Source organism: Mesoplodon bidens, assembly GCF_964165515.1.
Source record: "Mesoplodon bidens genome assembly, chromosome: 3".
NCBI classification, from domain to species: Eukaryota; Metazoa; Chordata; class Mammalia; order Artiodactyla; family Ziphiidae; genus Mesoplodon; species Mesoplodon bidens.
In genome coordinates this window covers 104,998,204-105,013,094 of record NC_138178.1, presented here as the reverse complement: position 1 = coordinate 105,013,094, position 14,891 = coordinate 104,998,204, and the positions used below count along the sequence as shown (strand labels likewise).

At 50.0% G+C, this 14,891-nt stretch overlaps 2 protein-coding genes across 2 annotated transcripts; one reads left to right on the top strand and one right to left on the bottom strand.

Annotated features, from left to right (window-relative positions):
- On the bottom strand, positions 1-6,192 carry NOP9 (NOP9 nucleolar protein). Its single transcript, XM_081229051.1, is given in 11 exon segments — positions 1-284; positions 635-740; positions 954-1,190; positions 1,360-1,485; positions 1,897-2,037; positions 2,674-2,866; positions 3,614-3,755; positions 4,003-4,113; positions 5,178-5,361; positions 5,363-5,643; positions 5,858-6,192. Coding segments are annotated over 11 exon segments (1,926 nt in total). The 5' UTR covers positions 6,105-6,192; the 3' UTR covers positions 1-126.
- A 62-nt stretch (positions 6,193-6,254) lies between these two features.
- Positions 6,255-14,272, top strand: DHRS1 (dehydrogenase/reductase 1). Its single transcript, XM_081229839.1, has 9 exons — positions 6,255-6,531; positions 7,003-7,176; positions 8,370-8,513; positions 8,656-8,735; positions 12,086-12,218; positions 12,530-12,676; positions 13,216-13,285; positions 13,615-13,695; positions 13,879-14,272. The coding sequence occupies exons 2-9, from the start codon at positions 7,027-7,029 to the stop codon at positions 14,013-14,015; spliced, it is 942 nt and encodes a 313-aa protein (XP_081085965.1). The 5' UTR covers positions 6,255-6,531; positions 7,003-7,026; the 3' UTR covers positions 14,016-14,272.
- The last annotated feature ends 619 nt before the right edge of the window (positions 14,273-14,891 follow it).

The following is a 14,891-nucleotide window of genomic DNA, read 5'->3' as shown; positions in this document are numbered from 1 at the left end:
TTTCCAATAAAAATATAAAAATGTTTATCAATAAGACTTTTGACTCCAATTTAAACTAGGAACAGGACAGGATAGATACTCCGTTTCCCCCTGCCCCATGAACACCCAGTCCCAGATCCAAAGGCCTTAGTCTTCAAGTATTGAGTTCAAGGCCCGCCTCCGCTTGGCCACCGCCCCCTGCTGTTGTTCCCAAGCCTCTCGTCGCTTCAGGAAGGTAGTCAGGGCCACGTTCCGAGCTACGTGGTGGCCAAAAGGGTCCCTTATCAGCTCCTGGTTCCGCGCCCCTGCAAAGGGAACCATTCATGTTCAGTATCACCATGCAGTCACCCACCCATCCTTGAAGAGACTCTACTTGGGGTGAAGGTCCCTCCATTTTTTTTGGAACCCTGGGTCTGCCTCAGGATAGAGTTAACACCTCACTGTCCAAAGAAGAGAAGTCAGGAGGAGGGGTGGGAGCACAGGGCTGCACAGTCTGCAGAGTGGCAGGGGAGAACAGACTGCCAAGAACCCGTGGCCAAGACCACCCTTTGGAACTGAAGTCCCCGCTTAATTTAGGTCCATTCCCAGCCACCCAGCTCTTTAGAGTGAGGAAAGGGAACATTTGGAAAGGTCAAAGATCGGTGCTGGTACTCACCCAGCTCAGCAGCAATTTCCTTCCGGGCCCCCAAGGCTGCCCCACTCCAGATGGCATCAAGCACACGGCTGCCGTGGCGACTACAGGCCAGAGCCACATATTGTCCCTGCATTGAGACAAGCGAGGTAGGGCCCTCTAGGGCAGTCCACCCAAGTGTGTTGGGTGGGGGTGGGCATGAGGGCTGAAGTTAAGAGGCTGAGTTGAAGCAGTCTAGGAACTACATATCCTCTCTGTGACTCTGAAGCACAGTTCTGGGGGAAGCTCACATTCTCCAAATGGAGGATGGCAGAGGAATCAAAGCAGAAGCCAGAAATCTAACCTTTAGGGTCTTCAGCACCCGGCGGCACTGCTTGCGTGTCACAGAGGGGCTGGTCAGGACAGCATCAAGCACGTGGGAACCAGCAGGGCTTTGGGCCAGAGTCAGAAGCTGTGGTCCCGTCAAGGCACCCAAACTTCGAAGTATAAGACCAGAACTGGAGAAGTGCAGCAAATGCTGGAGCAGTAGAGACCCAAGGACTGTCACTTCCCCCAGGTCCCTGGCGGTGGCCATTTCTACCTGGAAGGACAGAGACAGGGAATTAGGAGGCAGCCACCAAACTGCCACCTTCACTTGGATGGACGAAGCCAGAGATCTCACCACCCTCACCTCAGTGGTGAGGGGCTTCCTAAGCCCTGGGAGGCCTGATCCCCAGTTAGTCACAGGTTTGGCCTCTCCCCTACCTCACCTGGTGCTCCGCGGGCACTGCCCCCTCCTCCTCCGCCAGTCCATAGTACACCTCATAAGTCATCAAAGTGGCAAAGAGAGGCACACAGGCCACTTGCCGGGAAGAGGGCTCTGCACAGTGGAACGCCTAGAAAGGAAGACAAAACATGAAACTGAGAACTAACCTCAACTAACTGATCCCTAACCTCGACTTCCCAGACAGGGGAAAGCATTCAGGACAGATGAGAATGCCTAACTCCACAAGAACATAAGCTGCATGCGGACAGGATCTCATCTGCCTTGCTGTATCCACAGCCTCCATATATGTTAACAGGGGCCGAAGAAAAATTTATTCCTTAAAACTTCTCTCTCTGTCCTGGGAGACAATTTTCATTCCAGGGCCATGAGATGGTTTTGGCTTCATTTCCCCCTGTATCTGTGAACTCCCTGGGCACTAGACCTCTTGGGTCCACAGATACAACGACTGAAGATTAGCTAAGTCCTAGCAGGCAGAATTTGAACTGAGGGCATAAATGGGTTGCGGGTAACCACCACTCACCTCCAACAACAGCTTTAGGACCTGGGCTTGGTGGATTCCAACTCTGTGGCAGGCCCCGACCAGGGCAATGACTACCCCTGAGTGACCCTGAGCCAGCACAGCTTCCAGGGCAGGGCTTAGCTCCTCAAACACGGGGGACAGCTGAGGGGAGACATGGGTTAAAGAATCTGGCATTCTGGTAACAGTGGGCTGAGTTATTCAGAGAAATCTTCCTGCCAAAAACAACTAAAAATGCTAGATAAAACATAAAAGCATTGCCAATACCAGGACTTTGGTTTGGATGGATAAGGAAGGTCCAGAACAAAGGGGCAGTCTTAGAGGTGTGGCCTCCCATGGGGAGGGGATTATAAATGGCCATACTCTCAGGATAAGGGAGGACTAGAATTAAACCTCCCCTTCTACCCTAGATCTCAACCCATGAGATCCCAGGGAAGCATGCCTTGGCACTAAGCAGCAAAGGAAATGAGCAGCTAAGACAGCAGCTCCAGTGCTCATATGGATTTGTAGCCAAGTACCCAGAGACTGAGCAAGCCACGGAAGCTCAGGCTGAGAACCTGAATTACACCAGTCTCCTGCTGGCATTGGCACCTGAGAGAAGCCAAAGCAAATCCTTCCTGGGAAGAAGGCACCTTCACCCTAAGCTCTGGGAAGCCTCCAGGAATAACCTCTCAAGGGGAACGGCCAGCACACTGTTGAAAATACAGAAGCAGGCATACAATAAAGCAAGTCCCAATGAACAAGAACTAAAAGAAACACTCATCCAAGTTCCTGACTCACCAGCTCAGGAGTGGTGATAGCATCCAGGAAACGCTGCAAAGGGAAGTTAGCAATAGGATGTGCAGCCAGGGTCTGCAGCTGTCCTTGGAGGTGACCCTCAAAGAGGCTCTGGAGCCTTGAGGGCTCCGACACCAGCAGCACCTGCTCCAGGAGTCTGGAGCTCGTCTGATCACGCAGAAATAGCAGTAGGGGACTGGGGACAAGGAGAGGGTGATCAGGTAGTCTTCACTTCACTTCATCCAAAATAACCACATCACTGGACTTACCATGGTGACCGTTTTGAAGTGTACTGAAATAGCAAATCATCACGTTGTGTGACAAACTAATACAGTGTTGTATGTCAATTATACTTCACAAACAAACAAACTTATAGGAAAAGAGGTCAGATTTGTGTTTACCAGAGGCAGGGGCCCTCGGGGTAGGGGGAATTGGCGGAAAGCGGTCAAAGGTACAAACTTCCACTTATAAGATAAATACTAAGGATGTAATGTATAACATGATAAATATAACTAACACTATTGTATGTTTTACATGAAAGTTGTTAAGAGTTCCCATCACAAGGAATAAAAGATTTTTCCTATTTCTTTAATTTTGTATGTAAATGAGATGATGGATGTTCACTAAACTTATTGTGGTAATTGTTTTGTGAGGTAAGTCAGTCAAATCATGCTGCACACCTTAAACTTACATAGTGCTATATGTCAATTATATGTCAATAAAACTGGACAAAAAAATAACACGGCTATATACATGTATTTCATATATATACCTCATATATATATATATATCATATGTATATTTCACATATATACATATGTACACACGTACATACACAGAATGAAAACCTTTGTCTTTTAAAACAAACAAACAAAATACCCGTATCATGTCATTCATTTCACACAGTCCACCACCTTGGTCAATCCTGAGGCCCTGTCCATACCTGCCATCTGCTGAGGAATTGCGGCTACTCAAGTAGCCCATCACAGCATTGCAGAGGTGGGCACAAAACTGGGGCAGCTTGCGGTGTAAGATCTGTAAGGCTACTTGAAGGCAGAAGCTGGAGATCTTGTCAGTGATAAACACTGTGGGGGAGGGCAGAAATAATAAAAGCGGCTTTCCCAAAATCCAGACAACCTATAAAACCTCAGAAATCAGGCAACAAGGTTCAAGGGACTGTGGACAGAAATGGTCTACATAGGGCCTTTAAAACATCAAACCAGATAAGATTTGAAAACAAGAGGGATAAGACTGATCAAAATAAGAGCCTTGTTTGATGATAAGCACCTCCAAAAAAGAAGATCCTAGATTTCCTCTTATTTCCCTCCTTACCAGCAATGTCCTTCAGAAAGCAGGAGCTCAGGTTCTGAAGACAATTCAAGAAGGTTTCAGGGACCTTGAAATCGGTTGCCTTACATTCCCGAGATGGGGCCCTTTGTGCTTCTGAAGGAAGATCAAGAACGTATGCAGTGGTGAGATCACAAACTGCCATCCAGGAGCAAGAGTAATTCCGTAGTTGAACAAGGATTCGGCTTGGAGATGCAGAACGCATACAACTCAGTTGGTACAACTGAATGTCTTGTCTCATCTGGATGACTGAACTGAGACTACATTTCCGTTTTAATTTTTCTAAGAAACTTCAACCAGCTCCCGCCATGGTCCATAGGAGATAGCCCAAACTCCTCAATCAGGAATTCAAGGTGTTCCAAAATCAGGCCTCACCTAAACTCACTATCTTATTTCCCAGTGTTTTTCAAAATGTAGGTCCGCTGCCTATGAGTGTATTACGAAATCAATCTAGTGGGTCTCCACAAGCTTTTTTGTTTTTGGCCGCACTGCGTGGCCTGCGGGATCTTACTTCCCCAACCAGGGATCAAACCCACACCCCCTGAAGTGAAAGCACAGATTCTTAATCACTGGACCGCCAGGGAAGTCCTAAGCATTGTTTTAAATGTAACACACAAAATAAAATGCAAAAGGAGGGAACTCCCTGGCAGTCCAGTGGTTAGGGCTCCAAGCTTCCACTGCACGGGGCACAGGTTTGATGCCTGGTCGAGGAACTAAGATCCCACAAGCTGCGTGTGGCTCAGCAAAAAAAAAAAAAAAAGGGCGGGGGGAGAAAATATCAGAGTGGGTTGCATGTAGTAAGGGTATTGTTTCCTGACCTTTTGCTTGAATCCAGCGTGTGTATATATACACATATGTATGTCGAGTCATGCTTAAAAAATTTTTCCATACTGTGAGTTCTAAAACAAAGTTTGAAACGCAATGCTCAAGTGAATCATCTCTTCCACTTGCCCCCATTCTTCTAACAGCTGTTCCCTAAACACACCTATGCATCCTCACCTCTGGGCCTCTACGCACACTAATCTTTGGCCTGCTATCCCTGACCTAATTTCTCTGCTAATTCTTCAAGGTCATGAAGAAATCTTCTGCTTATTCTCTCCTTCTGAACTTCCTAAACTCTCCTTCCCTCTGAGTCCATATCCCTTTCTTGTAATACTTACCAGGTAACTGGGAGCCACGGTGCCTGGCTCTCTCAGACTCCAGAAGAGTCCCTCCCAAAACCTGCAGCAAAGTTCTGACCATGAAGCTGCCATGTGTGTCTCCACAGTAGAAAAGAAAATCATCACACACCTCAGCGGCTAGTCCCAGGCCCAGCTCCTCCAGGGTCTCCAAAGGTCTCCAAAGGACCATCCTTCCCATCCTCCTCCTCCTCCTCCTCCTCCTCCTCCACTGCAGGGCTCCCTAGCAATCGAGGCAGCTGCAGCAAAGCACTCTGCAATACATGGACCCCACATCGATGACAGGCCACAAAGCGCAAGTTGGGCCGCAGAGCAGCCCATACTCGACACAGCGGTTTCAGGGGACTGAACCCCAACAGTTCCTGCAGCATCTCACTACCAGCCCTGTTTGTGGCCAAGGCTAGGGCCTGAGCCTCCACTTCTTTCAAAACATTGTGCACCATCAGTTCTGGAAAAACAAGAAAAGACATATATTAAAGAGAATGAGAGGAGGCTAAGGTTATGTTCCATCCCTTAACCAAGGGGTGGGGAGGGAGGAAGGGGATATAGGAGATGAAACTAAGTCCTCACACCCTGGGGACCCACAAAAATGTCCTTACCGGTCCTGGATTTTATGCCCAACTAAGTGCCTCCCTTGATCCCACCCCAAAGTTGCTACCTACCTCGTTCTTCTCCCGTCTCGGAGACCTCTTTCAGCGCGGATAGCGCCCGGCGGAAATACCCCAGAGCTTCTGGGCTCAGGTGAGGGTGCGCATCCGGAGCCGGCTCTGAGCGCCCATCCGGAGGCGGGCAGGGTTGTCGCTGGCGGCCTGGTTGGGGGCGCCCCGAGCCCTTGGCTCCGCGCCCTCTTTTGCCGCCAGCTGGGAACCGGCGCCCCGCCTGGTGGGGGGAGCGCGGACCCAGCCCCATGAGTGCTTCGGAGCCTCTCCGTCCGCAAAAACTTCCTTAGCCGCAGGGAGAACCACACGCACTCGCGTGCGGGCCGGGGCCGGGCAGAGTTTAGTCACGCCCGCGCGCTCAGGGCGCAGCATTATACGTCATAGCCCCGCGACCGCCGCTCCGGGGTGGGCGTGGCTGAGTCTCAGGATCTCCCAGCTCTCGCTTGCCAGTCCTGGCCCCCACCGGTAGTTGCCCCAGACCCGCGGGGTACTCTTTGATCCTCCCCTCCGCGTCGCCAGCGGAAACTGGGTCAGAACGCGGACTTCCACCCCAGCCTCGTACTCTGACCCCGTCGTTGTCACCTTGTCCCGCTCCCGTGGCTAGAATTAAAGTCCTCGACTTCGAGAACTTTGCGAGCGAGGCGGCGCGCGAACTCCGGCAGCAGCACAGGTGGCAGGTAAGGGGCGCGAGCTCCCTCCACTTCGGGCTCGGGGTCCCTTGGCCTCGCGCCCACCCCCGACCCGGAAGTCTCAACTCCGGACCAACGGCCAGAGCTCCAGAGAGCTCAGGACTCCGCGTGGACACGCTGGGAGGGACCGCCCACTACAGTCCCCCACCCAGTCAACCCCCCTCAGAAAGTCTCAGTAGGTGGCCCTCCTGGACAGCCCCACTTCTTCACTCCTTGGCCTCCCAAAAGGGACAACCAGCCATGTCCTGGGGCCTGCACTAGTTATCCCCCTTATTCACTCCTTGGCCTCCCAAAAGTGACAACCAGCCTTGTCCTGGGCCCTGCACTGGTTATCCCCCTCTGAAACTTCTCTCCCATCAAAGGATCTCAACCTTGGCTCCCCTTCCTATCACTGTCAAGGTCCCCACTCTGCATATACAGTCTGCAGGCTTCCCTCAGAGCAAGTCCTTGCTTCCACAGATTTAACCCCTTCGCTCGTGAGTCATGCCAGCTCCCATGAAGGGCCAAGTGTGCGTGGTTACTGGTGCTTCCAGGGGTATTGGCCGGGGCATCGCTTTGCAGCTCTGCCAAGCAGGTGCCACAGTTTACATCACTGGCCGCAATCTGGACACGCTGCAGGCCACTGCTCAGGAGGTGAGTGCTTCTTCTGGGATCCCAGGGGCAGAAACCACCTCAGGGAGGCTTTCCCATTAACCACTCCTCTTAATCCCTTACCTGAAACCAAAATATTCCTCAGTAAACATGAACATTTTTACTCAAAGTGGGATAAGTAAACCCCATAAGTAATCTCAGATAGGTCATATTTTGCCACCAAGTGAATTTTATGAAGAAACTTGCTGTTTGAGACCTTCAGGGATTTTGGAGTTGCATCTTAAGAGTTGTGGACCTGTGCTTTTTCTCTGTTTTTGTTAAGACTTTATTGACTTGTACATTTTCACTTGACTTTTCTACTGAATTTCAGTTAAATAAATACTGGGGTGTGTTTGATATGCTAGGCACTGGGTGAAGCACTGGGGTTACCAAGATTAGTAAGACATAACTTCTGCTTCTAAAAGAGAGTCCAGCAGGAAGTCTAAGGCAGAAACGGATCATTTCAATGTAATGTGAATATAGTAAGTGATAAAAGTAATTAATATGAATATGGTAAGTGCTAAGTGTGCCCAGAATGCACTGGGAATATGGGTGAGCAGTTAGGCAGGGAGGTCAGAGGGTGGGACCCAGAGCATGGCTCTGGAGAATATGATGATTGTTCTTGAATAAGGTATTCTTTTTCTGAAGTTGGAGGATGGGGGCACATTTGTAGAGGGTGAGGCAGAACAGGAAGTAGAGATAGTTCATGTCTGAGAGCTTAGATTTCTCGTTTACCAGGCAGAAGTGTTGGTGGAGTGAGGGTAAGAGGGCTGTGAATTTAAGTTGAGATTCCACATGAGTGGTGAAGAGTGGGAGCTAAGGGCACATGAAATGGAAATGACCAATAATGAGGAAAAAGATAGATACACATTTCTCAAGAGCAGCCTCCAAGCCTTATTTGTCCCTCACCCTCCACATGCAGAGTACAATGCCTTGCACATGGTAGGCCTCAGTAAATGTCTATAGATTTTAAACCTGGGATCCCCATCCACCCTACTCTACAATGACAGGACCTAGCATTCCTGAAACTCCTCAAACAGGCACCAGAGGGCAGTATTCCCCACCATGTTCCCTCAGCTGCTGGCTGTGAGTCCTATGATTGCCTTCTCAGCTCCGACGCTGGGAGTTGAGGGGAGTTGTGTTATGTCTCATACTATGTTCGACGGGAAGCTCATATCCTCTCTAACCCTCTCCAGGCACAATCCCGAGGGGGCCGGTGTGTGCCCGTGGTGTGTGATTCAAGCCAGGAGAGTGAAGTGCGAAGCCTGTTTGAGCAGGTGGATCGAGAACAGCAGGGGCGTCTGGATGTGCTGGTCAACAACGCCTATGCTGGGGTCCAGGTGCTCTTTGAACTTTGACCCCAGCTCCACACTCCTGACCTTTCCCTCTGACCTGAGTCCTCATCCCCACCATTATCCCTTCCATTATCCAGCCCCTTCCTGCCTTCAAAGCATCCTATTCACCACTCTCCCTGTCTTCCAGGTGATCCTGAACAACACTAAAAAGGCATTCTGGGAAAGCCCCGCCTCCATCTGGGATGATATCAACAACGTCGGACTCAGGTAGGTGCCTCCGCTGCCACCCCGCTAAGGGCCTGGGCTCCCCTCACTCACTCAACCAAGCTGAGGGCCCAGACGTTCTCCCACGTGCCCTCTCCTTTTCCCTCTGACCTTGTTTCTTTCTTCTCCCTTCTGTCCCATTTGTACACTAACCTCTAAAGAAGTTTAATCCAGGTGAATCTGTACCTAAGAATGTCAACTTTTGCCTTGTTTCTGTCAGTAATTTTCATCTGAATTTGCCCTTGCCCTCCCTCCTGCCTCATTTTCTGCCCATCTAAATGCATGACCCAGAAGGGAGCCTCTTTCCCTCAGAAAAGCATGCCACCTGTAGTCAGTATTTCCGAAGATGGCTAGGGGAAGAAATTGTTTTGTTTTGGATCAGAAGAAGGTCAATAAGGAAGAGTGAGTGCCAGCTCTCTTAGCCTTTCCCTCCTCACTCCAGACCCACAGGCAAGGGTACTCCCAAGTCCAAGTTGGGAGGGCAGGGGTGTCATGGGGTTACACATACATCTGGCAAAGGAGTGAGATGAAACACTGCGTTTAGAGTTCACCCAGCATGACATACATCAGTTAGGTCTGTGTTTATTGTTGGAAAGAGGGTACCCTCTCAGAAACTACACTGCATGGGTGTGATCAGCCACCTGTGGGAGTCACCAAGAGATTATATGCAAATCTACTTCTAAAGCGTCTAAGGACACTCACGGCTTCCAGTGGCAATCCCAGGGAAGCAGGATTAGAATCCACTTGTCATTTCCCAAGTGAAATAAACGTTGTGAGGACAGAGGGGGATGGTCAGCCAACAATCAAGAAAAGAAAACCCGGACTTCCCTGGTGGTCCAGTGGTTAAGACTCCACCCTTCCACTGCAGGGGGCGTGGGTTCAATCCCTGGTTGGGGAACTAAGATCCCGCGTGCCGCATGGCGTGGCCAAAAAAGAAAGAAAAGAAAACCCAAAGAGCTAGAAAGTGGCAACACCCATATCCTTAGCCCTCCAAAGAGGAGGGCCTTCCACACTCTCATCTCCTGCTGGTCAGGGTTTTGAGCCTGTGAAACAAAGGCCTAGACCCCAGCCCTGGAGCCCTGATGAATTCTCCAAGGTGAAGGTCACTCTGTGAGCCTCCTGGAAGTGCACCAACACCTCCTTTCACCTCCCACACACACATTCACACTTACTGTGCCTTTCCTCTGCATTGCCTGAGGCCAGGCTTCCTTTTGATACCATACTCTACTTGTTTTCATTTGGAGGGTCCTGTTTCCCATGCGAAAGAAATTTCTTTCTGATTACCAAGTATGTGTGTGTTATTTTTTAAAAAATATACTGTGAAGACCAGTACAATCTTATTCCCCTAGTCACCACCGCTTCCTCTTTTGCCTGAGATATAGCTACTGTTAATAGCCTAGTATATATTCTACCATTCATTTAAATATTCCACTAGGAAGAGATACCATAATTTATTTATCTGAGCCTTATTTGTTGCAACAGTGGAAAAAAATTAGGTCAAAACATATGACTTCTTAAAGATTTTAATAAGCATTATCAAACTGTCCTCTAAAAAGACCCCACCAATTTATAATCTCACAACAGTGAAGGAGGATATCTGTTTCCCCATGTCCTCAATCATACTAGACAATATCAGGCCACGAGGTCAGGCAAGTTTCGCCATTCTAATAGGCCAAAGATATCTGAAGGTGTTTTTTAATTTACACTTCTCTATTATTTGTGAAGTTGAGCTTTTTTTTCACTTTTTATTGGTTCTTGATTCTTTTGTGAGATGTGTTACTAAGTTATTCTTTTCACATCAATTTATAAGAGATCTTTGTACAAGATCTTTAGATTCCTTTGATGTGTGTTTTACAAGTATCTTTCTCAATTTATTACTCATTGTTTGCATGTATGCTCTCCTCAGCTATGTATACTTAATTGTGTACACATGTATGTATTTGTACATCTTTCTGTCTATATATATGTTTTACTGTTAAGAAGTCACATTTCTATCTAGGTGTGATACTGAAACAAGTTTTCCCTACCTCAAGTTTATGAACACATTGTCATGCTTTCTTTTAGTGCTTTTGTGCACTCATTTTTTATATTCAAATATTTTGGGAATGCATTTTAAAACAATAAATGAGGTAGAGAACCAATCCCACCCACTAAATAACTGACCAGTTGTTCCAAATCCATTTATTGTGTGGTCCATCTCGCCCCGTTCGTTTGAAATGTTCTGTTTGTAATTCGCTGAATTCTCCTTTACACTTGGATTAATTATTGAGTATTTTTTTTCATTGACTTACTTACGTATTGTTATGCCAGTCCTGCATTTTTTTTTTTTTTTTTTTTGCGGTTCGCGGGCCTCTCGCTGTTGTGGCCTCTCCCGTTGCGGAGCACAGACTCCGGACATGCAGGCTCAGTGGCCATGGCTTACGGGCCTAGCTGCTCCGCAGCATGTGGGATCTTCCCAGACCGGGGCATGAACCCGTGTCCCCTGCATTGGCAGGCGGACTCTCAACCACTGCGCCACCAGGGAAGCCCTGCATTTTTTTAACTACTATGTCATTGTACATTTTAACGCAGGTTGGCTGGGTGAGGGGAGCATATCCCCCTCACCCACACGATATTACTCTTCCTTTTTCAGAATTTTCCTGGCTATTCTTACACATTTATTCTCATTGAGCTTTAGATTGTTTTGTTGATTTCTCCAGAAGTCTTATTGAGATATAACTCAAATTGACTGAATCTGTGGATTAGTTTAAGTAGAACTGATGTTTTACATGTTGATTCTTCTAAACAAATTATGTCTGTACTTGTTCTTTTATATTAAGCAGAACTTTATAGTTTTTCCTTGTAGATCCTATACATTTATTATGTTTTATCCCCTGAGCTATTTTAGCTTTGTTATTGCTGTCGTGACAGAGTGCTTTTCTTCCATTATAGTCTTCTAAAGATTGCCATTTCTTTTTTTTTTTTTTTTTTTTTTTTTTTGCGGTACACGGGCCTCTCACTGTTGTGGCCTCTCCTGTTGCGGAGCACAGACTCTGGACGCGCAGGCTCAGCAGCCATGGCTCACGGGCCCAGCCGCTCCGCAGCATGTGGGAACTTCCCGGACCGGGGCACGAACCCATGTCCCCTGCATCAGCAGGCGGACTCTCAACCACTGCGCCACCAGGGAAGCCCAAGATTGCTGTTTCTTAACTTTCGGTGGTTAATATTACCCGTGTCCCTCTCAGAATGTGGCCTCAAGCCCTTGATTTACCAGGTTTGCAGCCTTCTCCTGGATCAGAAGCCATTAGGGGGCAGAAGAAACTTCCCGAGACAGCCCTGAACGTGGTTCGTTCCTTCTTTGCCCCACCTTCTAGAGGCCACTACTTGTGCTCTGTGTATGGGGCACGGCTGATGGTACCAGCTGGCCGGGGGCTCATCGTGGTCATCTCCTCCATTGGTGGACTGCAGTATATCTTCAACGTCCCCTATGGCGTGGGCAAAGCTGCGGTGAGGACCCACTGGCACAGGGGTTGGGGACAGTCGTGGTACCCATAGCTCAGGAGAGACAGTCCCCGGTAGTAAGAGTGGTGAGGCTGACTGACCCTCACCTCTTCCTCTGCCCCTGCATGGATGGTTCCTTTGCCTGGGCTCCTCTCAGCTGGCCAGCCTAGGCAGTGCACTGGGGAAGGTGGACAGCTGAGACAGGGCTCCTGGGAAGGCCAGGGGGTTGGGGCATCCTCGGTGGAAGCAGGGAAGGCAGGGGGGGAGGTGACGTGACCAGGTGCCCTGGCTCCACCTGGCCTTCTGTCCCTCTGCAGTGCGACAGGCTGGCTGCTGACTGTGCCCGGGAGCTGCGGCACCACGGGGTCAGCTACGTGTCGCTTTGGCCAGGGTTGGTGCAGACAGAACTGCTGAAGGAGCACATGATGAAGGAGGAGAACACTGCTGATCCCCTTGTTGAGCAGGTTGGCAAGGGGAGGGCGAGGGTGGCAGAAAATGTGGGGATCAGCTGCTCCATCCCCAACCGCAAGACAGTAACAACAGAGTAAATACCCAGGTGCTTGTCGCGGCAGGCGCAGGGCTGAGCACTGACACATGTTATGTCCTTTTCTCCTGTAAGGGAGACGGTGTCTCCATTTCACAGACGGGGAAACTGAAACTCAGGGCGGCTAAGAAACTTGCTCAAGGTCACATGTGCCATAAGTGGAAAGATTATCCAGCTCCAAAGCCCATGCCCTTGACCTCTGCTCTGAACTAATCTAGAAGGCCCAGACATAATTGGCAACGCCACATCCTTCCACTTAGGAAAGGCAGTGGGTCCTGGTACTGAGGTACAGGACTCACTGGATGTGGGGAGGAATTATTCCCATACCTTCTGAGATGCTGAGTCCCGCAGGTGCAGTGATGAGGGCCTCTGTCTCCTGGACAGAAGCTGAAAGCAGGGAAGGGACTTGGGCAGTGCTCTTGGAAATTAACCCTTCACTTCTCCACCCCTGTGTTTCAGTTCAAATTTCGTTTCTCATCTGCGGAGACCACAGAAATGAGTGGCAAATGTGTGGTGGCCTTGGCAACAGGTGAAGAGGTTGGGGGCGGCTGGTAGCAGGAGAGGGCCTGGAGGATCTGCAGGGTGGTGGCAGCCAGTTCAGGGTCCCAAGCCAGGAATACGCCCTTCTTTTCTCTGGCGTCTGGAGCCCCAAAGGGTCTGATGCCCAGTTTGAGGTGTGGGAGCCTCAGGAACTGGATCCTGGGAGACATGGCCAAGAGCCAGAGGCCCAGGAACCTTCCTAGAAACAGAAACAAGTCTGGGTCCCTAAGCCTGTCTCGGCAGTGCCCTGTGCCATTGGGCCCAAGCCTTGTCACCCTGGGCCACACCCGGGTGTCTCAGCTGTCTGTGTGCCCACAGACCCCAATATCCTGAGCCTAAGCGGGAAGGTACTGCCATCCTGTGACCTGGCGCGGCGCTACGGCCTGCAGGACGTTGATGGTAAGAGCTCTGGCCCAGCAGCCAGCCTGGACCTCTCTTCCTTCTGTTCCCGGCTCACCCCTTCTCCCACTCTCTCTCCCTGTTCCTTCCTCCCTCACCTTCCATTCAGTCTCCTCAGCCGGGGTGGGGGTGTCTGAGGAGTGGGAAGCAAGGGTCTAATCCTTCTGTTCCTGTGATCCGCAGGCCGCCCCGTCCAGGACTATTTGTCTTTGAGCTCCGCTCTCTCCCATGTCTCCAGCCTGGGCTGGCTGGCCTCCTACTTGCCTGGCTTCCTCCGAGTGCCCAAGTGGGTTATGACCCTCTATGCTAGCAAGTTCTAACCCTCCTGGCCCGACACAGTTCTGCTTCCCTTTGGGCTGAGGGGTTGGCCTATCTCAGTGGAACAAGGCCGCCTTTCCCGCCCACCTGCTGCATACCCTTGATCTGAAGAGAAGGCCTCTGCCGTGTGCCCTGGTTGAGCCCTGGGGGCCTTTATAGGTCCTTCTTCAGGTCTTCCTTGCCCCTGCATTTTACTTTTTGCCTTAATATTGAAAAATGTTCTGGGGGCTAATAAAGGTCTCGTTTCTCCCTCAGCTTATTTTCAAGTGCTGATTCTATGCTCAGGAAAGTATTAAGTACTTGAGAGAAAGACCTAATGGTATGCAAAATGTGTAGGTTCTCAAGGATCTCTATCCCCAGCACAAGCCCCTTTACTCCACATCTGTTCCTCCTCTTCCCTGTAGAGCTGCCCATCTCAGGAGCACCTGCCCTTTGGCTCCCATGCCCCAGCTGGGGAGCAGGGTCCCTCCACAGCCAGAAGCAGGCACATCCCAGTCCCTCACTGCTTTCCCACCCCCTCATTCCGCCATCTCTTCAGGGATGCCTGCTGCCTTCTAGCTGGGCCTGATCCCTGGTTGAGGCCCAATCCAGGAACAGCAGACTCCTTGGTGTTTACAATTTCCTGGAATTTGGGAGGAAAGTATTATCCAGATCCAAGTGAGAGGCAGAAGAGTCGTTGATGGCACCGACACACTCACATCCTCCCTCCTGGAATGGCGCCACCTGAACTGCTTTCTGAAGAACTGACTGCAAGAACCCTTTAGGGCTGCCTTTCCTGCTTGGGGCAGGGGAATCTGTCCCAGCCCGAGGCAAGGCAACAGGGTGTGTATTCCAAAGAGGAGCTGAGGGCCACTCTGAGGGTGCCTTCCCACCAGCAG

Excerpts from the sequence above, each read along its gene's own strand:
- DHRS1 (XM_081229839.1), top strand. The coding sequence starts at position 7,027 with ATGCCAGCTCCCATGAAGGGCCAAGTGTGCGTGGTTACTGGTGCTTCC. Across the intron at positions 7,177-8,369 it reads TGCAGGCCACTGCTCAGGAG|GCACAATCCCGAGGGGGCCG; the intron begins GTGAGTGCTTCT and ends AACCCTCTCCAG. Across the intron at positions 12,219-12,529 it reads ATGGCGTGGGCAAAGCTGCG|TGCGACAGGCTGGCTGCTGA; the intron begins GTGAGGACCCAC and ends GTCCCTCTGCAG.